At 44.7% G+C, this 25353-nt stretch overlaps 3 protein-coding genes across 9 annotated transcripts in view; 1 reads left to right on the forward strand and 2 right to left on the reverse strand.

The window, feature by feature from the left end:
- ASB3 (ankyrin repeat and SOCS box containing 3) overlaps positions 1 to 10316 on the forward strand; it is a 40756-nt gene extending 30440 nt beyond the window's left edge. For 4 of the 5 annotated variants that reach the window (XM_076335226.1, XM_076335225.1, XM_076335223.1 and 1 more), the window contains one exon: positions 1628 to 2255. In XM_076335226.1, coding sequence (XP_076191341.1) covers positions 1628 to 1896 — 269 coding nt within the window. In that variant the 3' untranslated portion in view covers positions 1897 to 2255. Of the gene's footprint in view, positions 1 to 1627 lie in introns of all 5 variants that reach the window. The other variant, XM_076335224.1, reaches the window with a different exon arrangement.
- Positions 2196 to 4973, reverse strand: MALL (mal, T cell differentiation protein like). The gene is made up of 4 exons (XM_076335231.1): positions 4872 to 4973; positions 3571 to 3738; positions 3088 to 3216; positions 2196 to 2741 (listed from the first exon to the last, which is right to left on the reverse strand). The coding sequence occupies exons 1-4, from the start codon at positions 4971 to 4973 to the stop codon at positions 2679 to 2681; spliced, it is 462 nt and encodes a 153-aa protein (XP_076191346.1). The 3' UTR covers positions 2196 to 2678.
- Positions 6852 to 25274, reverse strand: NPHP1 (nephrocystin 1). Of its 3 annotated transcripts, none has more exons than XM_076335221.1 (20): positions 25206 to 25274; positions 25032 to 25096; positions 24400 to 24460; positions 23807 to 23943; positions 23151 to 23355; positions 22712 to 22813; positions 21741 to 21832; positions 21244 to 21286; positions 20629 to 20713; positions 19889 to 19983; positions 19091 to 19219; positions 17856 to 17930; positions 17007 to 17117; positions 15175 to 15257; positions 13774 to 13850; positions 12831 to 12927; positions 12305 to 12417; positions 9851 to 9924; positions 8994 to 9038; positions 6852 to 7204 (listed from the first exon to the last, which is right to left on the reverse strand). In XM_076335221.1, the coding sequence occupies exons 1-20, from the start codon at positions 25272 to 25274 to the stop codon at positions 6926 to 6928; spliced, it is 2037 nt and encodes a 678-aa protein (XP_076191336.1). In that variant the 3' UTR covers positions 6852 to 6925. The 3 variants fall into 3 exon arrangements, with proteins under 3 accessions (XP_076191336.1, XP_076191334.1, XP_076191337.1); XM_076335219.1 differs by having other exon boundaries at positions 12831 to 12930; XM_076335222.1 differs by lacking the exons at positions 25032 to 25096; positions 25206 to 25274 and adding an exon at positions 24642 to 24919 and having other exon boundaries at positions 12831 to 12930.
- Positions 25275 to 25353: the final 79 nt, after the last annotated feature.

Consider the following 25353-nt stretch of genomic DNA (forward strand, 5'->3'; position numbering starts at 1 on the left):
TAATGCATGTGCTATAAAATATGGGTAGTGACTGTAAATTGGTATTGCACCTTCCTGAAATGATCTGTTCAGCCTCTTGGGAAGATTTAAGGGAAGATGATCAACATTACCTGGTTATGTTTTCTAGGCAATATCCCACTGCTTTTACGCTTTTTAATTTGATTTGTATTTCCAATGAAGTGTCTATCCTGTTCTGCAAGCGTTTGACTGTAACTAAAATACAAACCATATAAATCATCATATTAAATACCTACAAATCTAGCTGTTCATTGTCACTCCTGTAATCAAAATGTGGTTAGCCAAAAAGATTCAATAATTGATTGTCCAGGAAAACACTAGTGCTCACTAGTGCTTCAGAAAAGCAGCTTTACCATACAGGTCATGCACTGTGACCTATGCATTATGTTACTGAAAAATTGCGCTCAGATGTCTTTGTTAGTGACTCATTTCAAAGCAAATTCTTCTTTAAAAGGGTCTGTAATAATTTTTAAAATGTCTACGTGATAATGTTGTTAAATAATACTTCCTTTGGAATATTTGAAGCTAATTAGGATATCTTTTTGGAGTAAAGAGAAAAAAGGTTTCATCTGGGGAAATTTAGATGAAGTTCTTTCTTTGTTTCCTTTGCTATTAGTAAATATATTTGTGTTGTAATAGCATCCAGTAACTAAAGCCGAAGAGAGAAAGCAGGGGGGGAAGTTTGAAAGTTTTCACTTTTTCATTCTTTCAGCCAAGAGCGGTCAGGGCAAGCAGGCTAGCTGCTGTGCTGAGAGGCAAGCTTCCCCGCTTGAGAAACACCAAGCACTCGAACTGAGATATGCTGGTCATGTGAGTGAGCACAGGAAATTAAAAATGAAGGGTTCGTGCGGAAAAGTTCAAGAACTGGTGTTCACACCTCCAGCTGAAGGCTTGCAAAACGTATGGTCCCGTGGAGTTACGTCCCTGCCATACTTACCCTTCTATACTGAAATACAGAAATGGTTGCAGTTAATATTACAGATTCCTTGTGAATAAAATAAAAGGAGAAGCCGCTCTAGGAGAGTTTGGAGGCACTAGAGTTCTGTATCAGGATAAGTTGATCTATAACGTGAAAGTTTGTGTTTGAGTGAACGCACATTTACAGACACGTTTGTGTATCTTTTGGCACAGTGGTTGTCCTAAGTCAAGTTATTGAGCAACATGTTAGAACATTTGGCATCGTATGCCAACAGAGTCATGCTGTCATTTAATACTTATCCTAAAAGTGTTTTCCCTTCTGTTATTTTGTTGCTGGATTTACTTCTAGACTTAATTTTTCATTTCTTGTAAGGTGGCATGAGCCCCTCTCTCCCCAAGCAGGTAGCTGTTCTAGGCTGGTTAGATGAAACTTTCTGATTAAGGATAAAATGATTCTTTGACACTTTGTTTCTAGAAGTTTAAGGTAACTTTTCTAGCTCCTATAGGGAAATTCTGAAAATGCTGATTCTAGCAGGAAACAGCCCTTCACTATCGAGAACTCTGCCAGAGATTGGGGGGGGTTCAGATGGGATCCAGCTAAACAAGATCCAGCTAAACAAGGTAACCGTAGGCAAGCGATGTAATCCCATGGTGTCCTGTTCCGTGTTTGACTTGTTCTTTAATTTTTCAGCCTTCATTCCTTCCCTGTCTCATCTTTGTCGCCTTGAGATCCGGTCCATTCTAACGAGCGAACGCCTGCGATCAGACCGGTTTATCCGGGAATTGCCATTGCCAGCTTGTCTCCAGGACTACCTTCTCTACTTAGATGTACTGCGAGTCAACGCTATCCCAGAAGCGGAGGATTATCTGGGGCAGAAAGAGGAGGGAGATCCCTCTACCAGTCACTCCAGCGCTGAAGATGCAGAGAGGGGGGACGCCTGTAAGGCCGGTGTTAGGTGATGGCGCTGCCAGTGACTGAACTCTGCGGCTGCAGATTTTGTAATGGCAACTAGCAGAGACCGGAGGAGAACTTCTGTAAATAACTGTAGTAATAAGTCTTTTCATGCTGTAGTTTTATACTGTATCTAGAAGTTCGTTAGAAGTTCTATGATTTACTTGTTTAAAAAGTCTGTTGTAGCTTTCTAAGTCTGTGAACATTTTCTGGTTTTTGAAAGGAAACTTTTGACTCTTACGGAGTAAAATTAGCTTGTTCAATGAACATAGCTTATATAGCGGTCGAAATCTATTTGGTCAGACACTGCTAGTAGATGCTTTATTCTAAGTACTGCATATGCCAAATGAAATTATCTGAAAGTCAAGGAACACAATATTGTAGTATTGCTATGAATTTATGCGTTGGGGAGTGATCTAGCTGAACCAGAGATAGGAAAGTAATATAAGAAAGGAAGTTTTTTGCTGTAGGAACAGTGATTTTTCTTTTTTTTTTTTCCTTTCCCCGGTCATCTATATTTGGCGGAACGTCAGAGTGGGAGGCTGGCTTGGAGCCTGCACCCAGTCCCTCCCCCTGCGTAGCCCACGGGCAAGGCACAAAATGTCCCCACAAGCACACCGACACGACACCGCGGTACAAAAATCCCTTCTTCAATGAAGTGAAAAAGCAACCGCTGTCCCCACGGGGTGGGTGACAGGGCTGGGGCAGGGACACCTTGGTGGAAGACAGCTGCATCCCTCGCGCTGGGAAAGCCCTCGTCCTGCAGAGGCGAAGCCGGCGCTGCTGGGCTTCACTGATAGTAGATGCTGAAGGCGTGGAGGATGTACAGGAAGGTCGTGATGAAGGCGAAGAACTGCACGAGAGGAAGAAGAGCAAAAGCTGGGGTCAGCTGGGAGAGTCTAACCCCATCTCCTTTCGGTGCTCTCGACCTGGGGAAACCTCCCTGCCTAGACCTCTCTCCAGCCTCAAAGAAGAGGCAAAGCCCCCCACATTTCCCAGGAGGCAGCCACGCAAGGCTGTCCATGAGCTGCTGGACCCTAAGAAGCCCACGCTGGCTGCACGACACAGCTGAAGCTCTGATCAGTGTGACACTGCTGGGCTTGGGATGGCTCTGCTGTGGCTTCAGTATTTGCTCTTGCATCTCCCCAAGGGGAACTGCAGGTGCTCCGGTCTGCCTGGGGTTTTCTGGACTGACTCACCGATGCGGCGCTGTTGAGCTGGTAGTAAAGCGGCGAGTTGGGGCTTAACTCAGATCTGATGGTCGCGTTGGCTTGCAAGACAGCAGCGCTCAAGTACAGAATGGCTGTGGCGCCGTGGTACAAACTGTCCTGCAAAACAAGGGAGCGGAGAGGATCAAAGCCTGCCCAGGACTGTCCTCCTCTGATTCGCCCTGAGGACGAGGTCCATCCTCTGCACATGCGAGTGCTCGAACGGGACGGACACACCCAGACAGGGGCTGGGACCAAACCCTCGTAACCGTGCCGAACCCTCCCCTGTGCCCAGGCAGCACCCATGGCATAGCACAGCTTCGCTCGGCATTTCCAGTCAAGGCAAAAGGAGGAAAAAGGGCTGGCGGTTTGCAGAAGGGCCGGCAGCTGGCCAGCTAACCCATCGCCAGCCACGGTGGTCTTGCACCCACACTGCTGCTGCCAACATCTGCCGGTGTCCCAGCCCCTTCTTACCAGCACTTTCCAGTTCTCGCTGTTTTTGTGAAAGCCCAAGAGGTAGCTTAAGAGGAGCAGCAGGGAGATGAGGCAGGAGCTGAGGGACACGTACATCACCCATCCCTGCAGCAGCGGGAAGGAGACGGAGGTAGCAGCGACAAGGATCCACACCCAGGTCCCGCAGAGCTGCCGGGGACAAACACAGGCACCTCCGATGAGTGTGGGATGGGGAAAGCCCCTTCTCCTCCCCGAGTCCCTCCTCACCTCCCTCCTGGGCTGGCCCCAGCAGCCGTGGGAAGCCCTGTGTCTTTGGGCAGCGCGGACCAGCCTCCCGGAGCATCCCGGCAAGACAGCAGCACTGCAAGCTGGCACAAGATTCCCTGAACGCTCTTGGGAAATACTTCAAAAAGTGTCTTACAAAAGGGAAAGGTTTGCTGCCATGTTTGACGCAAGGAAACATCTCACCCCAGGGACTTTGGTGGAGAAGCCAGAAAATGTGCTTTTATCTGGGAAAGGTGAACGGCCGCATCGCCCTAGCCCTGCCCGCTTGTTAATCTCCTGGGCTTGAAATCGTGGCACGAGGAAGTCTCCTCCTGACTCCACACACCAGCCCAGAGTGAGTCCCTCGCTCTGGATCCACCTAAAATATTTACCATGCACAAATAGCACACGGGGTTATCTGGATAAGCTCACGCCACCCTGTGCTGCTTCAGCTTCGGTGGATGAAACTCCCTCAGATTTGCAGCGGGGAGCTGAGCTCGTCGGCACGGGCAGCTCACGGCAAAGCCCAGCCACAGCGATTGCGCCCGTGGAGCGTGGGTGGTGTGCGTCGCCAGCACTGTGTCACGTGTCAAAGTACACCAGCGGTTATCTCGGCCAGTCCCACCAGATGCCCTCTGGACCCAGAAGCAATTGAAAGATTCATGGAATGTCACGTTACAAGACACCCAACTGCCTTCAAGCCCTTGGAAAGACTTAATACAGAGAATGAAACTCCCTTGATTTTCAAGCAATTTCTATGCGATAACTAGAGCTGCTTCTGCTCCGGAGGCACCGGCAGCTCTTCAGCCTCTCCCAGCCCCAGGGCAGCCGGTGACCCCCGCACGGGCTCTGGGATGGAGCTGGAACGTATCTTGTCTTCAAACTGTTCCAAAAAAAACACATCACAAAGACCACCTTTGTGCATTCAGTATAAGCTAAAAGACATTATTTCCCATTAATGCTGTCTTCAGGATCGTTTTGGGGGCTGCCCCCTGATTTTTAGGTTCGCTAGAGCCATTAGTGGGGTGCTGTAACGCCGCAAAGCTCGGCATACTCACTATCTCCGGTAGCATGAACGCGTAGGGGATGGTCTTGAAGACGGCGGGTCCGGAGGGCAAGGCAGGCTGACTGGAGGCCGCAGGGCCACACACCGAGGCCATCTCTTCCAGCTGATGCCACGACCGCTCTGGCTCAGCTCCGCTCACATTTGTCTGCGCCGTGCCGCTCCCGTGCAGGGTTTTAACCGACACACCCGCAGGGACGTAATCACAGAAACCAGCCCAGGCTGGCACCACGCTGCTTCCTCCGGCTGAAGGAGACCTCAGGAGCCCTCCGGTTATTGCGGCTGACTTCACACACCCTGCTGCCAACACTGGGACGGGAGAGCAGCAGGACCCCGGCCCCGCCACCGGCACACAATCAATTCAAGGTCTTTAATGAGAGGGGAAAGGAAAAAAATCCTACACCACGCCGGGGGAGAAACGTTTCCTGCAATCAATTTTTGTCCTTGGCATACTTTCAAGCCTGAAATGTTTTTGCTTTTGTTGCCTCCTCCCTTTTCTGTTCAGGTTTCTGCTCTGTGTTCACGTCAGACTCCCCCACACCCACCGGGCACGTCCAGCCTTTGAAAACTTGCAGCCAAACATTTTTTACAGGTAACTCAACACACTGATAAAAGACAGGAGGGTTTGCCCGCGTGCTCCTAAGTGCCCAGAAAGGTCTGAAGGACAGCTACCGGGACAGCTTTGATTTCTACCTCCTGGCAGATGCGCTTTGGATTCGACAAGTACACACAGTTTTTTCCCCAGAGGACTCTGCCTCACGCCATAACTCACCGATAACTGGTGAAGGTGGCATCTCTGCCTCGTGGCCTAGTGAAGTCATTCTGTCCTCTCTAACTCAGGCAATACTCTGCAGCAGGAGGAGGACGATATCCTGGTAAGATATCGTATCCCTCTGTTAGGAGAGCCAAGTGATGCCCTAGGAATTTGGCTTCTATGCCGAGCGCTTGCGCAATACAGAGCAACAAATCCATGGTGTTTCTTATTGTCCAAGCCCCTCCTAGGCCGGGGGCAAGTGCTTTGTGGCATTTCTGGAGGCTCCAGTTTACAAATGCTGTCGGTGGGAGCTGGCTTCGGGCTCCATGCAGCGTGCCCTGGTCTTTGAAAGATCTTATTTTAAAACATTTCACACCAGACAAAACTGGCTCGGACTTAAATCCACGTGTGACTCGGTGCCCGCCTACCTCGTCGGACACGGTGGCAACGTAGCTGTCACCGTGCAGAAAGCATCCAGAGACTCCAGCACAACAGAGAAATGGGATTAATAGCTTCCCGCTGGGAGCGGGCAGCACATATGGCCTGTGGTTACAAACTGCTCAGGGAAAAGCAGCCTTTAACGTCCTGGTCCACCTGAGGAATACCCCACAGCTCATCAGCCTGCCCTAGAAAGTCAGCACAGAGGGAGCTACCGTATGGCGTGGCCATGCGCCAGGGAAACACAGCATGCCCTGAATTCTCACCAGCTTCCAGTCGTATTAGGTGGGTCAAGCACATTCCTGTGAATAACCCAACCCTTTCCTGAGTGGGAAAGAAAAACAGTAAAACAGTCTAAATACGGAGCAACCTGCTGGCCACTGATTGGACAAGAAATGATTTTCTTTCCGAACCTGGCTGACCTTGCTCAGCAGCATTCTTAAAGATCATTGCTATTTTCCTTGCCTGTTACCACTCTGCTGGGGTAGTGTGACAAAGAGTCTTTTGTTCATCCTGATTAAAACAAAACTGGAAATTAATTGGAAGCTGCATGAGAGGAGAAAAGCGCTGCCTCAGCATTTGCTCCGCTTAGGCAAAATACGACACTTGATGTGGCTACAACAGGTACGTGTAGCAACAGACAACCACAGCCTTGTCTAACATTGCAAAGTCAAAAATTTAAAATATAATTTCCATTAGTTCAACTGGTAAAATAATTTTAGTCTCTCAAAATGTTAGTGTTAAACGTGTTAAAATATTCATTACAATTCAGATAGTACACGGTTTCTCTTTGGTAAGAATTTATTTATATTGTTACTCCATTGTTATATAGCCTGAATTGTTCTTCTATAATCCATTCATACACCAGGATTGTTTTTCCTCGTTTCTCCTAAGAAATCGTAAGACAGCTCTGCGATATCAAAGGCTTTGTGAGTGTTCTCTGACGACAGCAGATACTGAAGCGCACCATCATTCTCTCGGCTCTTTTCCAAAAAGTCAGCAATCACCTTCCAGCGAGATGCTTCCGACTCTTCCTCAGCCCACTTGTAGTCGGGGAGGAAGGTGGACTGGAGGAGAGGGAAGACAGAGTCGTGGTACACCAGGACAAACAGAGACTTCAGAAATTCTTGATCTCTCTGCAGAGAAGAGTATTTGAAAATACTTCAGTGCAAATACGCCAACAGTGTTGCCAAGCACTTCTACAGAAGTATTGTACATAGGGGGGGGAAAAAAAAAAGACAAGAAAACATTCAACTAACCCCCGGTTCCCACGATAACAACGGGAAGAGATTTGACCTTCCTAAACAAACATCAGTTAGCTCAGATGAGCCTCAAACTCACCACCAAGAACTACGCTACATAAACTATAGATCGACAAATCTCTTCTCCGACCCACCTACTTTTCCAAAAACGACAAAGAGCAGCGGTATGCAGCCAGACCCTGCCAGCGTTACCACAAAACGGCAACCTGTACAACAGTCACCGAGAGCCCTTTGCTCACGGGGTATTTGTATTTCTGCCTAAAAACACCAGTGTGTGACAACAGCCTCTGCAGGTACAGACTGAGACTGCCACGGCTGCCGGGGAAGTGCCACATCCTCCCCGCCTTGGAAGCCGAAACTCCACTCGTTTCTCTACTGCCCTAGACGGAGAGTTGCAACAATCCCACGCTCCTCGCAGCGCATGGCTCTTACAGTGCGACCTTACCTCCTGCTAAGTACTGTTATTTCACACTTTGACAGGACATTCTGTGTGTGGCGAGTATTGTACCCTCCCCTGTAAAGACCAGTTTGCAAACCCCAGAGACTAAGAATCAGCCTGGTCAGTTATCAAACACCGAAAGATCCCGACCACTCTAACTAGACAAGATTTGTGTGCCTCATTTTCCACACGCACACTAGAAAAACCCCTTCATGCAAGAAGAACACACACGGAGCTCTGCCTCCTGGAAAACTCACTGACCACCGAGACTCTTCCAGAAATGTGAGCGCTGTGACTGGCGTTGAACAGTTCACGCCTCAGCAGGAGATTTAGCAGCTAAGCATCATATAACCATGCAAGAAGGAGTAAGAATTGGCCAGGCAGCAATCCTACCATGGGAGTGGCACATGACAAATCAGGTAAAACTGGATGGTTCTGGGATACCAAGGAGTTACTAATTCTTTGAGCAGATCAGCTTTCATTTTGGATGAATGGCCTTGAAAAAGCGATTCTAACTCAACAGCATTTTGTTTTGTTTGCATAAATGGGGAGATCTCCTTGTGTATCTATTCAGCAGCACGCACAATGAATGAAATAGCCTGCTGCTGCTCCCAAGTGAAGTGTCTTGGATGAAGAGCCAATGCCTTTCTCATTCAGTTACCTACAGCTTCTCTTTGTCCAGAGGATAGGAGGTAGGGCAAGGTAGGGGTAAGCCTGGTGACATGGCCAATTCAGTTCTTCTCCAGCTGTCTACACGCCAAAATGGGAGGCTACAACTGTCTGAGGTAGGGAGATTCGCAGAATTTGGGGGCCTTTTTCCAGGCAGACGGCGGGAGGACTGGAGCCCGGAGGTTGGAGGAGGAGAGATTATTTTGTGGACATGCACGGCCCCTTTTGTACCAGTGGAAAGCTTTTACCAGTGAAGTATTGGAAGCACATCGTGAAAGGGAGCCACGCTTTGGGTATGAACCTGTAATAGCTTCCCCGCTAACAACCACATACAAACACTGAGACGAGAAGTTACAAGTTAATTTCATATTCCTTCTTCTCCTAGTTTACTGTTATAAATATGGGTCAGAAATGTTAAGAACTGCATTTAGTGTATCTACATTTTCTACATAAACGTATAGTGAGAGGAAAAGTTAACTAGCAGGAACGCTGACAGAAAGCTTCTAGTCCGAATTAGACTGAATATATGTCAGAGAAAAACCTGTAATTTATTACCTTCTCAGATCTCTTCAATGTTCTTTCTCTGTCTGCCCAAGCACTCTAAAATGAAATGAAATGAAAGGTAAAATCAGACTGAGATTGTGGAGATCTAAAGCAATTCCATTTTTAGCTGCAAAAATCTCTCTCGCGGCAGTCCCGCAGTAGTTTAAGCTCCTGTTGCAGTCCCACTTTCCTCACACTCCCCATTCCTCCCTTGTGCCAGCTGAGTTGATTTAAGCAAACAGCCATTCCACCAACTTCTACAGATGCGAGGATTTGGAGATTTGAAATTATCAGAGCTATATAAATGAAACACAGGGGATCCACTTTTCAGAAAAATCAAACCAAGGTTGATTTATTCCCCCCCCCACCCTACAAGCATGGAGAAATACAGCCTAACCCCAAAGGCTGACAACGTCTAACAGTAGTGTCCTTCAGGCAGAAGTAACTCAGCTGCTGTTGTCTGGTACTAGGACACCTGTGAGGGACTGCAGGGTAAATACGGTGAGCACTGTCCTGCCCGTCAGAAGCCAAGTCAGCTCCTACCTATCATGAAAGCAGCACTGTCCTAGAAGCCAGACAAACATTCAGACAGCTCATCCACCTGCGCACTCTCTTGCTGCGGCTACATGGCTGGCAGTGCTCAAACTAGCCCAGTTATGTCTTTGCATCCCTTCTGCATGTACTCAAGCGTTCTCTTGCAGTTTTGAAGGCACTAAGACACAAGAGATCTGTGCTTGAAACTATTATAACTTTTCTGCTGTTTGGCTTTTCCATTTATCTTTTCACAGGATAAAAAAAGCTCAAATTTTGCAAACTATCTGGAAATCCTGACACATCAGATGTAATTGAACGCTATGTAGATAACATACCCGAAGTGCATCCATCAGGTCTGGCTGATCCACGAGTTGAGGGAAAGTCGCTAAAATAGGATTACAGATTAATTCTGAAACAGAAAACAAACACGTTCAAGGCTAAGGAAGAAACAGGATGGTTTTCAAGGTATCAACACATCAAGGTATTCAACATATCCCCTCCCCTCAGATTATTTCAAAGGGAAAATTAGCTGTAATAGTACTCCAGAGCAGCAGGGAAAGTAGAAAAGCACTCTAACAACTGCATTCTCTGACTGTAGCAAACTCTCCGTGGCTGAGACACACACAAAACATGATTGCTGGTTTATTGGGAGAAGCCAGCAAGCAAGAGACGTTACAGATTTAACCTAGGGGTAGCTTGAGGTGTTTTTCCTCATTTCTGCACCTGTCTTTTTTATAAACATCTGAAATTGTGCTGCCTGATTTGGATGTCATGAATAAACACACCTTCATTCTACCTTAATCTGGCTTGCGTCGTGTGCGGTTTTAAGACAACCGGGTAACAAGTGGCATAGTAAATTTACCAAATGGGGCACGTCATCAAGCGGCATAGGTCTCCTGCGTGCCTTTCAGGTTAGCTACCGGGTAATAGCTGGGTCTCCTGAGCTGAAGAGGCCGGCTGTATGAAAATCAGGCAGGGCAGAGCGGCCTCCCCGTGACTGGCAGGAATCGAAGCTCTCTGTTACAAAGCACAGCAAATCTCAAACCCCGGTGGCGCAGGGGTCTTGTCATTATTTTAGTTAATGAGATTGCGGACATATAGAGGAATTTTGGTTCAAGTGTTTTCTTTCTCTTGTGATTTTAAATATTTAATGTACACTGTTGTTCTTCATGTTGAAATTGATGGGAAGTTTAGTAAATGCTAACCATTTACTAGTAACAAAACATTTCACAGAAGCAAGCCAGAACTGATTGCTTTTGTGAAATATAAGACATTTTAAGTTGCCTATTTCTAAAGTGATAGTTGATTTTGAAATAAGAGAAATCTTCTTTTGTTACACCAGAAAAAAGTAGAAAATGGCTACCAGAACAACTTCTGAAATGCTGGGGTAAAGCCTTTAAACCATTCCAAGTGCAGTCTGAATCCAAATGGATGCAATTTTAACTCCAGGAGAGGTCATCAGCCTGATCTATCGCCCTACATTACAAAGATCAAATCAAGTAAGTATGGCAGTTCTCAACTGGCCCTTAAAAACTAAGCATTTTCAGTTTCTCTGTGGTAAGTTTATCAAATAAAGCATTAATTTATTAAATGGTCTGACTTTCAGATACTGAAATCGGTATACTCAGAATGTATATTAAAGTTGAAGAAAATGAGGCAGGGAGTTAAGTTCTGAGCACCTTTGAAAGATGAACCTGTAATTCAGATGCCTAAGTATGGCTAAAGATCGTGAGTTAAAAACGTTAGTAAGTGCACAAGCAGATTATTTGCCATGGGAACAGATGATACATAATTCAGTCTGGAGAAGAGACGGGAGAAAACAAAAGAAAATCACTTTGCAGTACCAATATAGATTCACCTGTAGTACAGTTAAGAAGTGTAATTTTTCCATATTTCAAATTCATTTTAAAATGGAGAAGACTAAACTATTATGGTTCTGTTGAAGGAAAGATGTGGAAGGAATAAGATAAAGAGTTGCAAAATCAGAGCAAGACACCGAGTTCTAAAACCAGAACTCTTCCCCTTCTGTCTCTCCCTGCTGCATTAGCCAATAAGTAAATAATAATTAAAAAAAAAAAAGAGGATGACAGCCTCAATGACAAAAACATCTGCCTAATCTCTTCTGTAATTCACGAGAACACGCGTAGACTAGAAATGAATGAGTAAACCTGTGTGCATGTCTAATCTCTTGTTGCATGGGTGGTGAAAAGGAAACATTTCTCTTCTAAATAACCCTTTACCTTTATTTACTTACTTATTCAGAAATAACCCTTTACCTATCCGCATACGCTTTTTTTTTTAAATGAGAATTTCACTGAAAGCACTTCATTCGTACTTCATAGAAAACAAAACTATTCCTGTGGGGTTTGCATTCTGTTATGTGAACTGATGTCAAACAGGGCAACACATTAGCTGCGAGTTGAAATATTACTAGTTTGAAACGCAAACACCCCCAGTGGTGGTATTCACAGCAAGAGGCTGTTCTCTTTTATCAACAGGGACAACAGCTTTCTATTTGTCCCCACAACACCTGCAGACTGAAAGTTAAAGCACTGAAATCCTCTACACAGGGAGCACGACTTCCTAACCTGGTGAGATGGTCGGTCAATGCCAGCACTACCAGGAAACAAAATTCTACAAGTACCCTGTATCAGTGAGAGTTCCTCCTGCAGACCCCTGCTTTCTCTTACAAAACGGAGACTCTGGAGGGAGTCATTCTCTTTAGGAACCCGACCTTTCTCCAACACGCTCTCCGTTACCGAGTTCTTCTCCACAACAGCAATTCTTACCTGTGCTTTGCGTGCTTATTCTGTCTTTCAGGAGCGCATCACCAAGTATTTGTCGATAAAATATCAAGAGGTGGATGTAGCACATACTGCCAATTAACGTTTCTGGTAGCAAGCTATTGGGAAAATAAAGAACGTGCAGTTGAGATTTTTATTCAAAACTGCTCCTACAAAGCATTGTTCACCACAACTTGAGAGCAGTCACGGTTTCACGGAGATTATTATTAGCTCATATTGGCATCTCCCTGACTCTGTCACAACTTTTGAAGGTGCACATTGATACAGCTGTAACAGCCAGACTCTTGCTGTTGCAGTTTTCGATCTTATCTAAACTTGAGGACTTTTTGTTTGTTTTCAACAAAATAGCTCTAGGTGTCAAACAGAGATCGAGTACAACATGCAGGTGACGTGACCCTCAGATTTTTCCATAGCCAGTGTTCCAGGGCAGGGGAACGCTTTAGATCTGTGGAACCATTCTAGGCCATCTGAAATACTTTTTCATTTTATGGCAGCACACACAAATACTTACTTCAGGATGTCTTTTGACTGCGCACTTAATGACCTCAGTTTCACTACAAGCACAGGCTGTTTCTTGAGTGTTATAAACTGATGAAAGACACCACTGCCTGCTTAAGAAATAAATACCCGATGTGAAATCCGTCATTTTGAAAGAACATTAATTACGTTACAAGAATGGACATTTAAATTTGGCAAGAGATGTTTTGCTAAAGCTGTAATGGTTTAAGGATGGTCTAAAAACCAGGAGGAACTAAAAACATACCAACATATCAACGTGTCGTCTAACATAAGCTATTGCCTCTCTCTAGGATGGGGGATTCATAATATGCGTGGAGTAACGTGGAGGAAGTGTCCAAACCCAAAAGGTAAAGGCCTTCTATAGCTTGCAGCATGTGTCACTGGCAAATGGGCGTTACCACAGCTTCCAGAGAAGAGCCATGGCCGCCCTTGTTTAAAACACAAGCGGTCCTTCGTCTGAACCACCTCTCAGTGAAGCTTTATTCAACCCCGCAGGGAAGAACCCGTACAGATGTTCTGAGGCATATTTATGCACATGTGGAACTTGTGCATAAGTGATACGGGATTGATGATATGTGACTTGAACAGCCTGGCTTGGGAACTCTTTAGACCAGTGTAACTGCTAGCCTTGTACCATCACCCCGTAGCCAAGACGCGTTAAGTGCAGTTAAAGAAATTATTGAATACATTTATCAGAAATAATCCTCAACCTGCAGACACTGGAAATTACAGAAACATTAGCACTGGCAGATAGTTCTGAATCCCACCAGCCCCAGCGATCAACTCTCTCTCACGCAAAAGGAGAACATGCAAAAGACAACCAGGCTGCAGTGACTGCACGCTAATGAGAGCCCCAGCTGAGCACTGCACGTTGTAAAATAGGTATAGCATTTGTGGTATCATTTCATTTCTATAATGTTCATGAGAAACCACACCTCTTCTTGATATCGATGGGTCGACCTCAACGCCCCTCTCATAGGGAGTGCCACCATTTAATAGCAGCTCATACATCCTGTGAAAGAAGAGCAGCATAGTTAAAAGAAAAAGATGTAAGGATATGTGTTCTCACAACCACTCTCTGAGAAAGAAAGAAACTTGCTATCTCAAACAAAAACTGACACGGTGCTTGAGGTTATGACTAGTAATTATGTATAGTCATTTCATATAAAATACTAAGTAACCAAACCTCAAATGATAAATTTGAAACTTGTATTACATTGGGAAACTAGTTAATTATTTTAAAAGAAATTAGCAACACTATTCTCTTCCACGTTTCACGTTCCACGTTCTCTTCCCAACATTTCTCTTACATGAAATTTAGCAATTGTTTCACTAAAATGTTTTTGAGGAGTCATCACTTAAGTATCAAATTTTAGTTATGGAAGATTTAAAATGTTGAAGAATAATGTAATCCTAGTTCTGTCAAGAGTAAGTCAGTGTTGAAGCAATCATGCAATTTCACTCTCTAGATACCATCTACTTAATAGAATAGAACAACAACGTTAGAGAGCAGATTTAGAAGAGATTTAGAGACTTACAGACCAGCAGAAGTCTCCCATGTTGTTTTTTTTTTCCCCTGTAATCCAAATATATTTGGAATACACATATATCTATCTCTCTCTATATATATATATTTGGTAAAAAACAAGTATTGCAAGTCTGATCTACGATGAATCATTTCTGTAAATGAACAGAAAGCTTTCCTACATTTAATAAAATAGAAACATGTACATTTTATTATTCTTTAAGATTGTTGGACCCATCAACTAATCATAAATCAGCTGCAAAATATAAGCTTATTCATACTCTCCAAGTGAATGGTAAGAGATTCATTCACAACAACTCTTACCTGCTTCCAAGTCTTAAAAACTAGGAGATTGGTTTCTACATGGGAAAGGGACATACAGCAAAGTGCGCATAAAGAAGAGCCAGAATCAAAAAGGACATTGTCACCTTCAATTTAGGTAATGATTCTATTTTATATAAACAGAACTCTAAATAACCCCCTATTAACTCAGACTTTTCCATCATTTTAAAATTCCACTGAAGAATATTTTTAAACACATATTAACTTGCAACATTTCAAACCTGAACGTTGGGTCCAGGGAGCACTTTTCTCACACAAACTTAGTAGAACATACACTGGTGTGGAAGGAGGGCCAGCGTTCTCACTGACAGACCCAGTACAACCTGCACATTAGTCTGGATTACACCTGCCCCCGTCAGTGTGTGAGTATGAAATACGAACTTTACTCCTAGCCTAAAACAGATGTATATACATAACATATATAAATACAGAAAGAAGCAGAGAGAGAAGGAAAACATAGTAAGCTTACTTGGAAGGAACAGGCATTCCATTAGAAGTAAAAAGCTTCAGAAATGCCCAGCCACAGCTTAGCTCTCCTCTATCACCTGTTGACTAGAAAGAAAGAGAAACGTAAATAACTTGAGCAGCTAAACCAGAACAAATAACTGAACCACAAACAATTATTTAGAATAATCACATAAAAATGGTAAAAGACCCTGATTTGTGGTAAGCAAATACTGACTATGTCACATTCACAGGTGCTTGAAGATGTTTAACCAAAGAGCACACACAGTTATGCTGAAGATGATCATCCACGAACATATTTAGGAGACGAGGATTTATAAAGCCAAGAAATACACATTGAAGGGAAACCTAAGCATATCAAGCTCCTGAAAAAGAAGAAATGCACAGATACTAAGGTAAAAACCCCCAAACTTGCACTGATACTCTAAAGAATGCAGGACAGAAAGAAGGAGGGGAAAAAAGACACCCAGAGGATTTACCCATCTAATTCCAGAGTCAACAGTTTCCAAGGCAGTCACCCTGTGCATCAGAAGGCTTTATTCAGAGTACCAGAGACTGTGCCTGGGAAAGGGAGCTGATCCTGAGTGCCAGCCCATCCGTTTCCAGACCCCAAAAGCACTAATAACAGGTAGGAACTTGGAAACACTCCAGCCTTCATTTAAACTTACTCTGTAAACAGAAGCAGACAACTTACTTTGCATCATCTTGACTACTCCAGTTCACATGAGGAGGGCCATTATGCTCCATTAGGTCTCTCTGGACCATCACTTACCAACAGGCTGTTCATCACCAGGACTTCTATAGTCCAGTTCCCTACAGACGTACACTCTACTTATCTCCCTGCACAACAGTTCTGCATCCCCACCACGCTATCAGCGTGTCTCTCCTCCGCACCTCCACAGGCACTGCGCTCTTGCACCCTAAGTTCATACAGGTGTTAGTGAGAGAAAATACGGCAATACTCCCCTGTGCGACTTCTCTATCCATCTTTTCAGAATTCTGTTGCCCACCGTTCAATACCCTGCTTGCTAACAGTTGTGGTTACCCCACTTTTCATCTTTCACCCATGATTTACTTGATTACCAAGATTCACCTGAGGAAGACTGCAACCACAATGAAAACGTAAGTGTTCAGAAAAAGGCAGCAAGGGTTGAGTCAGTCTTGTAGACAAAGTGGCTGAGATCTTTCAGAACGGTGACCTGTTCCAAAAAGGCACCGTATCCTCCAAATATTAGTGTTTCTTATGCTCCTGCATAAGAAGGAGGCATCCGCCTTCTATTTAGGGTAGTTCTTATGGGCTTTACCATCTATTGTGTCACTACCCGTTGTACTTTTCAGAAGCATATCCTAGATGGATAGGATATATCTCTATCAATTGCAGCTAGAAACCAGTGTCCGTACTATTTAAACAGTTAAAATTTTAGCTTCCAAACTATATAGCACAGTAGTCTGAAACAAATCACAAAGACAGAGAAACAATGCAGGAGCAGAGAGAGAGCTGGTCCTTTGCGATCACATTACATGAGATCTTTGGCAGACTAACAGAAATTATTTCAGTGTAAGTAAAGGTACATTCATGTCCACTAGTCAGAAAGTCTTTTATTCTCTAAATATTGACTAGAACTAAAAGTTCCAAAACCCAACATCTCTCTCCTCCCTCCCAGAAGCCAAAAGGAAGACAATCTTACAGTAAGCTAGGAAAAGTTCAGCTAAATTTCCATTTGGATCTCACAGTTCGCTGCTGGGACACTGCAGCTTAACGTCGAATATGGGACAGCTGGTTCACTTTATAAACCTGTGCTTGGAATGATTTATGCTGCAACTTTACACACTTACGTTGCGAATATAAGTGATGCCAAGTTCAAATAATATACCAATGTCTGAAGACAGAGAGTTGGACCTGACGAAACAGTCACCGTCCAGCAAGCTGGGTAAAATGCCCGTTACCTAATACAGAGAGAGGAGGGGGGGGGGGAAAAGCGAAGTGAATGTACCTATTAAAAAAAACCCTCTGCTTTTTAAAGGCCATCGAACACATCACTCATTCACATAAGATCTCAGACCCAATCCCATTGCATATAAAAGAAAATGATGAGTAGAGAACCAATTTCAGTTGAAACCTTGCTCCCCTTATTCTTTATGTTGCCATGAAACACAGCTACGTTACTGAGGTGTGTGATGACAAGCTATTAAAGAACTTTAGATGTCAAAAAGCACTTAATTCCCTCCAAGAACACAGTGACAACTGGGGTAAAACATGACAACACTACTGCCGTGAGCGTGGCCCTGCACGGCACCTGAAACATGGGACAAAGCATGCGCTCTTTCTTTAATGAAATCAAAGCAAAAGCTCACATGCAAAGTGGCTAATGTCTTCCCTTCTCCGTGAACACCGCGTAGTGCGCACCTGACAGCAGTTCAAAGTTAACCAGTGCCACTGGCTAGATCACCAGTCCCTCCCGCTACTTCTCCTTCCCCCCAACTCTTTTCTCCAAAGTGTTTTTGCTAAAACACTTAGTTTAGTTTGCATTCATGCACTTCAGCAAGTCTTGTCTTTTCTGCATGCTCATTTTGGTTGCAGTACGTTTTATTTCAACACGAATACCAGAAGTAATAGACGTCACTAAATAAGCAGCTGTAAATAGATAGTTACTGGCTATGTCACTCCCTGAGTGAGATACCTACCCTCGGAGAAAAGGTCCACGTTTGAGGATTTTTAGGTTGCCACGTAGCTCTCACTGTGTGAATGTTGCTCAGCACCTAAAGCATGATAGCGGCGAAAAAAGCTAAGACAAGTTTTTCTGGAAAGCAACGCAGCTTTAAGAAAATGCAGTATTATCCCAGATTAATCCAACACTGCACACAACAAAGATAAAATTACGCTTTCTCTTCAACTTTATCAGATGGTTTCAGCTTAAAGGACTACAGAGGAAGTTTCCTCTGAAGCCACAGAGCACTTTCCAACCATCCTTGCTTGACATACACCAGTAATAGTCCGTTTGTTCCCAAGACTGTTCAGTGCAGCAGGAAGAAAACCGCCGGATTGTCAGCGTTAGATTCTGTTACAAAAAGCTGCTCTACACACACACACAAAGGAGCACAGAGGAACAACTGCAGGTGGGGAAATCTGAATACAACCCTGACCCAGCTATTCCCAGGCCCATCACAGGAGAGAGATTGGCCCAGAAAAGGCTCATCTCCACAAACACAAAGGAGCAAAGAGGCACAATGGCAGGTGGGGGAACCAAAATCATGGACTCAGAGGAATGGAGCTCTCGCCCCAGCCCCTCCCAGGGCTGCCCAGGGGCCGGGTGTGATGCCCATCATGATGAGTCAAAAGGAGCGGCTCTCTGGATCACCTTACAGACCGAAAGGAGTTGCACTGCGGCATGCAGGGGAAGAGCATTTTGGGACTGCACAGGAGATGAGCCAAAGGCAGAAAAAGGGAGGGATCATGGTGCTCTGTGGAGTCACACGGGTGGGAAAGTAGAGGGATAAGTACGCATGTCTGGCCATGCCCGGTGCCTGATCTGTCTGTCCTGTATTTTCATTAAACTCCATTTATAACTATTTTTCTGGGTGAATGGGCTCTCTGTTCTGAATGCATGTGTGTGTGGACGTCTAGGTGCCAGCAACTAGCCAGACCACAAGTCACTGGGGGCCTACATGTCTGTGGTGATTGCAACTGGAGGGAGCGAGGGTACGTGTGGCAGTGTGTGATCGCAGGCAACTATCAAGCCAGACTAATCGGAGAGTAAGTTAAGAGCTTGGGAGGCAGAGAGAGAGAGTGTCTGTCTGTCTGTCTCTCTCTCTCTCTCTGAGTGAGACAACTGGAGGAGGTGGCTTCCAGAGGGACCAGAGTGTGAAAGATCCTGAAAGATCCACACCTCAAGACTTTTTTTGATAGCCAAACAACTTACCCGGTTGCCGTCGAATAGACAGAGTCGAACATGTCTACTGAGAACCTGTATACTGACTCCTGGGAGAGGAATCATTTTACAGCTACATAAAGTTACAATCAGGGATAGTCGAGTTGGTCTAGGATAGATCTGAAATACAGACAACAGAAGAAGGATTAAATCTACAGGCTCCTCCTGAACGTGGTGTCAGTTTCTTTTTATTTACTGAGATGACAGAGTGTAGTGTTCACTAGACTGGATTCTTCTAATCACAAAGCTTGTGTAGTATTAGCAGCAGCAACAAAATTTCTTCATAAGCTTTTAGCTCTCTTCCAAGGAGACTGCTACAAATATTTTAGTGTGACAGACAGAAGGTCCTATCAAAGTTTGAGAAGACAGAAATATTCTAAAATGGTGCGAATCAAGACATAATCATTAGCCAAAATGAAAGACGACAAATGAAATTGGTGATTTCACAGGGCCTAGCAGAAGTTTATAGTTTAAAAATTGAGACTAGTCACCCATGCAGATCTGCTTCACCCCAGACAGGGAAGGAACACACAAACTTAAGGTGAAACGTGACTCTTAAAAGACACCCAACATGACAATTTGTACTGATTTTTTGCCTATTAGAGAGTAGGATGTGATAACATCTACCGCCTAAGGAGCCTGGATTGACATCGAAATCTATCATCTGTTTCACAGCAATATTTACCCACCGATACGAAATATTGCTAGCAGTTCACATCTACAGATCCTGTCATTTCTCTCAAACCAAAAGCAGCATAGCTGTAATACAGCATGTACTGTAATACTCACAGTATTTTTGTCAGAGTTCCACACCAAGTCTTTGAAAGCCAGCTGTGATGGAGTAAGTTCAGGCTGCAAAAAGTAACTTGCTCGAAACTGATTGCCTACGACGAGAGTAATTTTTAAAAACTCTTAAATTTTTTTATCATCTTTATTGTCACAAAACGAACACCACCCAAAATTCAGATGTGGCTAAAGTCCATTTGAATATTTGACTGGTCCAAACAAAACTATGGAGCTATCTTCTACAAGCACCCTTTAAAAAGGGTACTTTTACTATTTGCAAGTGTTCTTCAGTATCTCATTCCAGAAGCACAGTAATTTAATTAACAAAAAGAGCCATTGACTTAAGAGTTTTTAACAAAAAGACTAAGAAAATAGGAGATGTGTCATATACTCGGTGAAGAAACTCCAAAAGATCTCCGAGAAAAAGGGAAGATTAAAAAAAAATCATCATTTTCTGCAATGTCAACAGGAAGTATCTTCCAAAGAGGAAAAATCTTTGAAACCATTAGGAAATTTGTCATTGCCTCCGTGTGGCCAGGATTTCACACAGATACATTAAAACTTAATTGAAGAAGAAAGAAACGCCTTTTATACATTATTTGACGGGTCAAACATAGCCTGTACAGATTACCAATTATAATTAAGCAGTACTGATTTTAGCCCAATAGGCTAGTAGCCAGGATAAGAAACTCACCACAGAGACTTGAGAACCCTGCACTGCAGTTATTATGAGGAAACCTTACCTTCTTCTAAGAGCTGGGAAAGCGTGGATTGGCGGAATCCTGCGGGAACTGCTCCTATGGTTGCCAATACCTCCACTGTGTCATTCTATTGAAAAACAAACAAACAAACAGAGAGTAGTATTCCTGCTATTTAACATCTAAGTCTAACCTAATTTAGAACTCTCGCACAACCAGTATCAGAGACCTGGGGCATCAGTCACCTCTTCTCATCTGAAGCTAGTTTGGCCCATCTCCAGGAACTACTTTTACTCTGTTTCGTGCGTCAACCCAGCTGGGCTCCCATTTTGTTAAATCCCCCTTCCATTTCAAAGCAGCAGCAGAGCAGCCAGTTCCAGAACAAAATCACACCCTTGAAAGAAACGGTGTGGCACTACTCTGGCAAAACAGCGAAAGACATCTCATTTGCATCGTCATTCAGGCACATGGACTGGGCTGCAGCCTATTTCTAAAGCATTAGAGAACCTTAGAATTTCTTACTACAAAAAAACAAGCTAGACATGTTAATTAAAACACTGTCCTGTACTATGAGAAACAGCGTTTGGTAAAAGGCAAACCTCGTCTACAAAATAATTAACATTATGGTAGATGAAGTTGCTATGTAAGAGATGCACCTACCTCTGTGATAGCTCTTCTTACAGCACTCCAGTGAGAATCTGTTCTGGAAGAAAAACAATGCATTTTTTATAATATATCATCCTCCTGTGGACAAAAAATTAAACACTAAATACAGGTTTGTCTTCACATACCAGCAGCTTAATAACCATATCTATCTGAGATACTAATAATGATACGTTTCCAGCTACTAAGACTAATTGCTAGACTATCTCATGAGCTGGAACGTAATTTGATACATGACCCAGTCATTCTTCGATTTTATGAGGGGGGGGGGGGGGAAAGGCAAACCAAAGCAAAACTCCCAAACAAACCCACTCAAGTAAAAGTGCGTCTGCAAGCTCAAAAAAAAGCAAGCGTCTGCTGTACTGAAAAGGAAAATGCAGTCACAAAGAACCAGATACCCTTCCGAGGTATTCTCACTGTAAGAAATGTACTGCCAGATTTAAGGAGGAGGAAGAATAATTTTATACTTACTTGCTTTCACATCATCCATTTACCTTTTTTTAATTTCAGTTCCATCTGCTGTTTCATCCACCACTTCTATGTGTTCTTCACTTTGCTCTTGGCTGTCGACATCGTCGTTATGGACCTGTAATTCAGATTCAAAAAGGGAAAGCGCGTGATTTCTTCACAGTTCTGTTCTTAGACATGCTTTCTCCAACCATAGCACGTGTTAATAGTTTAGAAGAGGAGATCTTCTGTCTGTAATGACCTATCGCTCCACAGCACTGTAACTGCAGAACACTGCCCTTAGCTCTGCGGTCACAGCAAGGGATTGGAGTATTCCTACAAGTAAGCAAGAGAATGCATTTGCAAAGCAGATTCTTTAAAAAGAGAAATACATCAGCATCACGAAGTAAAACGTTAGCTACTCTGCGTGCTCTTCAGTTACCTTGTGAAAAGCTCTGTTCCACGGGGTAAAGGTTGGACTAGCAGGACTCACTCAATCCAAACTGTACCCACAGTTAAATGTGCACCACAATTGTACACCGGATATATGTGCACAAGTACATAAACTAACATGTGTAAGCCACTCTAAAAAGGAAAATTCAAAAGTTACAAAACTTTAAAATCTATTTTTGAAAAGGTTCTTCCGTGTCAAATTACAAAATACTCCAACATTTACACGGACTCAACATTTCATATAAATTATGAAAAGCCTGAATTAGTCCATAGCAGCTTGGAGTCTTCGGAGTTGACCTTGAGTGACAAAGATGATGACTTTCACATTCAAGAAACTTCTCTGCGCTTATACGTCACATCTTCACAAGGCACAAAACCGCTGCTTTTGCTAGCTATCTCCATACACGTGTATACAAACGTGCTGTTATTTCCAAGGAACTGGCAAGACACTGCTGTGTCCCCCCATGTAAGCATGATGATCAAATTTTATGCAGCTATATTATCATTGATATATATAAAACAACAGAGGTGAGACTAGAACAGAAGGAGGTTGCAGCACACTAACCGCAAGATAGGTTCTAGGAACGAGGCCTCTCTCCCCTTTCGAGTTTTCAGCTACCCACCAGCCATCCGCCTTCTTGTCACGTATAAGCAGGACCTCACCTTTCTTTGCCATTAGAAGGAGAAACAGAGACAAAATACAACCAAATATTTCAAAACGGCTCCAGGCACAATTAAAAAAAAAAAACAAAACCCACAAAAACTTAATTTTTCCCACAACAGAGATCAGAGACCGCCGCGACAGACCCTGCCGCTACAGAAGGTGGCAAAAGGACACTGGACTCCACCAAGCCAAATGCACACCGGGAAAAGCCATTTCTCCCTGAATCCCGCAAGGAACTGGCTGAATCCCAGAACCATAGGATTTAATTATAGTTATTGCTTAATACAGAATGATCTGCAGTACCGACACGCCAAGAAACTTTTTACAGAGACATATTTACCGTAAATGTGAGATCCCCTTCCTGCTGTGCATTAAAGTTTCCAACTGCAATACATTCTTTAACATTTGGATCATCCAACAATTTATCCTCGTCTTCATCATCTGTTTCTTCACTGTCTTCCTCCTCGCTACTTTCTTCATCTTCACTCTCGTCCTCTTCTCCATTTTCATCTTCTGTTTGAGGATCCTTCTGACGTTCCTCACCCCTACCCAAAATAAATCAAACTTTTTTTAATTATTATTTTAACAAAACTTCTTGAAATTGCTGTAAAGCCTTGCAATATGGGCTTCTCCGCAAGGACGTTATCCAGATACAGAATTTTCATTCCTGTGTTTTACTCTCTGTCCTGATCTGAAAGAACTCCAAAATCCCAATGGTGTTTCCTCCCGAAGCGTCCAGACCACATTGCATCCTCTCCTCTCAACAGCCACGTTATATTTCAGCCATTAACCAACGCCCTCAGAAAATTCCAGCGAGTCGTTCTTGACTGCATCAAGAAAACAAGCCCCATAAGAGCTGGCTCTTCAGCACTTCTTTTTTAACTATATGTTAAGATCATAAAGGGAATGAGCTAACAATTTTTCAGGGTCCTTTCCAACCGTACCTGTACAATTCTGTTTGAGTGCAGATTGTATTTATTTGTTTAAGCTACTTACACCGCGTAATTCATAGTCCCATTATCCTGATCCAAGACAAGAACAAGTTTCTGCAGCTGCTGAGAGAGCTTTAGCAATAGCTTTTCTTCTTCTTCTTTCCTCTGATCGTAATTCCCCACAGGCGCAGGCTCATCAGCCTGAGAAAGAACACCACAACAAATTGCTCAAAGAATCAAAGTTAAAGTTCCCCTGCAAAGTTAGTTTTCCAGACACGTTTTACAAGCTTTCGCCTTCCTGGGCTGCTGTCACTCCCTGTTTAGTGACATCGTTCTTGCCCTTGTACTCTGCCAAGATGAAATTTCGTGTCGAATTTCAAATCTGCATTCTCCGCTTCCAGTACAATGCATCGGGTTGATAAACATTTTATAATGCACCGGGTTGATAAAGACTTCAAGTGCAGAGCTTGTACACAATAAAGCATTAAAAATGTGCTTTTGAATAATATAAATGGATCCCAGAGATCCCAGCTGGGGGTTGTGCAGCGCTAGGCATTGCTCGCGAGGCATCTAAAATCAAAGGAGGCTGGCGTTCTCTAAACACTCACCGTGATGCATTTTGGAGAAAACCGTTAACAAATCTGTCCCCTTACTTACTTTTTTCAAATTATGAAGAGCATTTGTATTCTCATCCACCAATTTCTTCAGCTGCATACATCTGCATTGACAGCAAGACAGATAAATAGCGTTTTCTTAAAATTCCGATAGACGGGCGACCCAAATCACGCGTGCTTACCGAAACGTGTAAATTTAGATACTCAGACCCTCACCCAGCTCCGTCTGCATGCAGCTTGACAAACACCAACGCGACCCCAAACGGCAGCTTAGCTGATTATTACCTGCGATGTGCACGTTCCCACTTAAAACTACCTCAGCCCCCGAGGACGGGCAGGCAGCTACCCCGCTGCTCCTGCCTGGAAGAGGGATGGGCGAGAAGGGGCAGGGAAGAGATCTGTACAGTTAGGAGGAAAAGGGAGAGGGGTACAGGGAACCGTCTGCTCCTTCTCCCGACGCACAGGCGAGGGGGAAGGGAGCGGCTCCGCCGGGGGCTTTGCTCAGAGCAACCAGCGGACGGTTCTTTCCGCGACGGGAGTTAAGCTACGCCACGCCTGGCCACGGAGCGCTACTAAAGAGCGGGGGGGAAGGCTGAGGGCAGGGGCCGGGCAGTGGGAGCGAGGCCGGGTCCCCCGCGGCCCCGGCGGGCGGGGACCCTTCGGGCGGCGCCTCACCTCCGCGAAAGGGCCTTCCGCTGCCCGGGGGCCGGGGCCGCGCTCTCCGCCCGCAGCGCCTCCACCTGCAACGCGGGACAGGCGCCGTCAGCCGCGCCGGCGGAGCCGAGCCCCGCCCCGGGCCGGGCCGGGCCGGGCCGAGCCGGGCCAGGCCGGACCGTCCAGCCCCGGTACCTGCGCCTGCAGCTCCCGGCTCCGCCGCCGCACCCGCTGCAGCGGGCCCCGCGCCCGCCGCCCCGACATGGTCGCTAGGCAACGGGCGCGGCGGCGCTGCCGGATGCCGTCACTTCCGGGGCGCGCGGCGCCGCCGGCCGCCCGCCCG

Source organism: Aptenodytes patagonicus, chromosome 3 (genome assembly GCF_965638725.1).
Source record: "Aptenodytes patagonicus chromosome 3, bAptPat1.pri.cur, whole genome shotgun sequence".
Taxonomy (NCBI): domain Eukaryota; kingdom Metazoa; phylum Chordata; class Aves; order Sphenisciformes; family Spheniscidae; genus Aptenodytes; species Aptenodytes patagonicus.

Coding starts and splice junctions, on each gene's coding strand:
- MALL (XM_076335231.1), bottom strand. CDS start 4,973: ATGGCCTCGGTGTGTGGCCCTGCGGCCTCCAGTCAGCCTGCCTTGCCC. Junction 3,739..4,871: donor CGTTCATGCTACCGGAGATA/GTGAGTATGCCG, acceptor TGTCCCCGGCAG/CTCTGCGGGACCTGGGTGTG. Junction 2,742..3,087: donor AGCTCAACAGCGCCGCATCG/GTGAGTCAGTCC, acceptor CCTCTCGTGCAG/TTCTTCGCCTTCATCACGAC.
- NPHP1 (XM_076335219.1), bottom strand. CDS start 25,274: ATGTCGGGGCGGCGGGCGCGGGGCCCGCTGCAGCGGGTGCGGCGGCGG. Junction 12,931..13,773: donor CCCATCGATATCAAGAAGAG/GTGTGGTTTCTC, acceptor TTATTTCTTAAG/CAGGCAGTGGTGTCTTTCAT. Junction 7,205..8,993: donor CATTGAAGAGATCTGAGAAG/GTAATAAATTAC, acceptor TCTTCTCTGCAG/AGAGATCAAGAATTTCTGAA.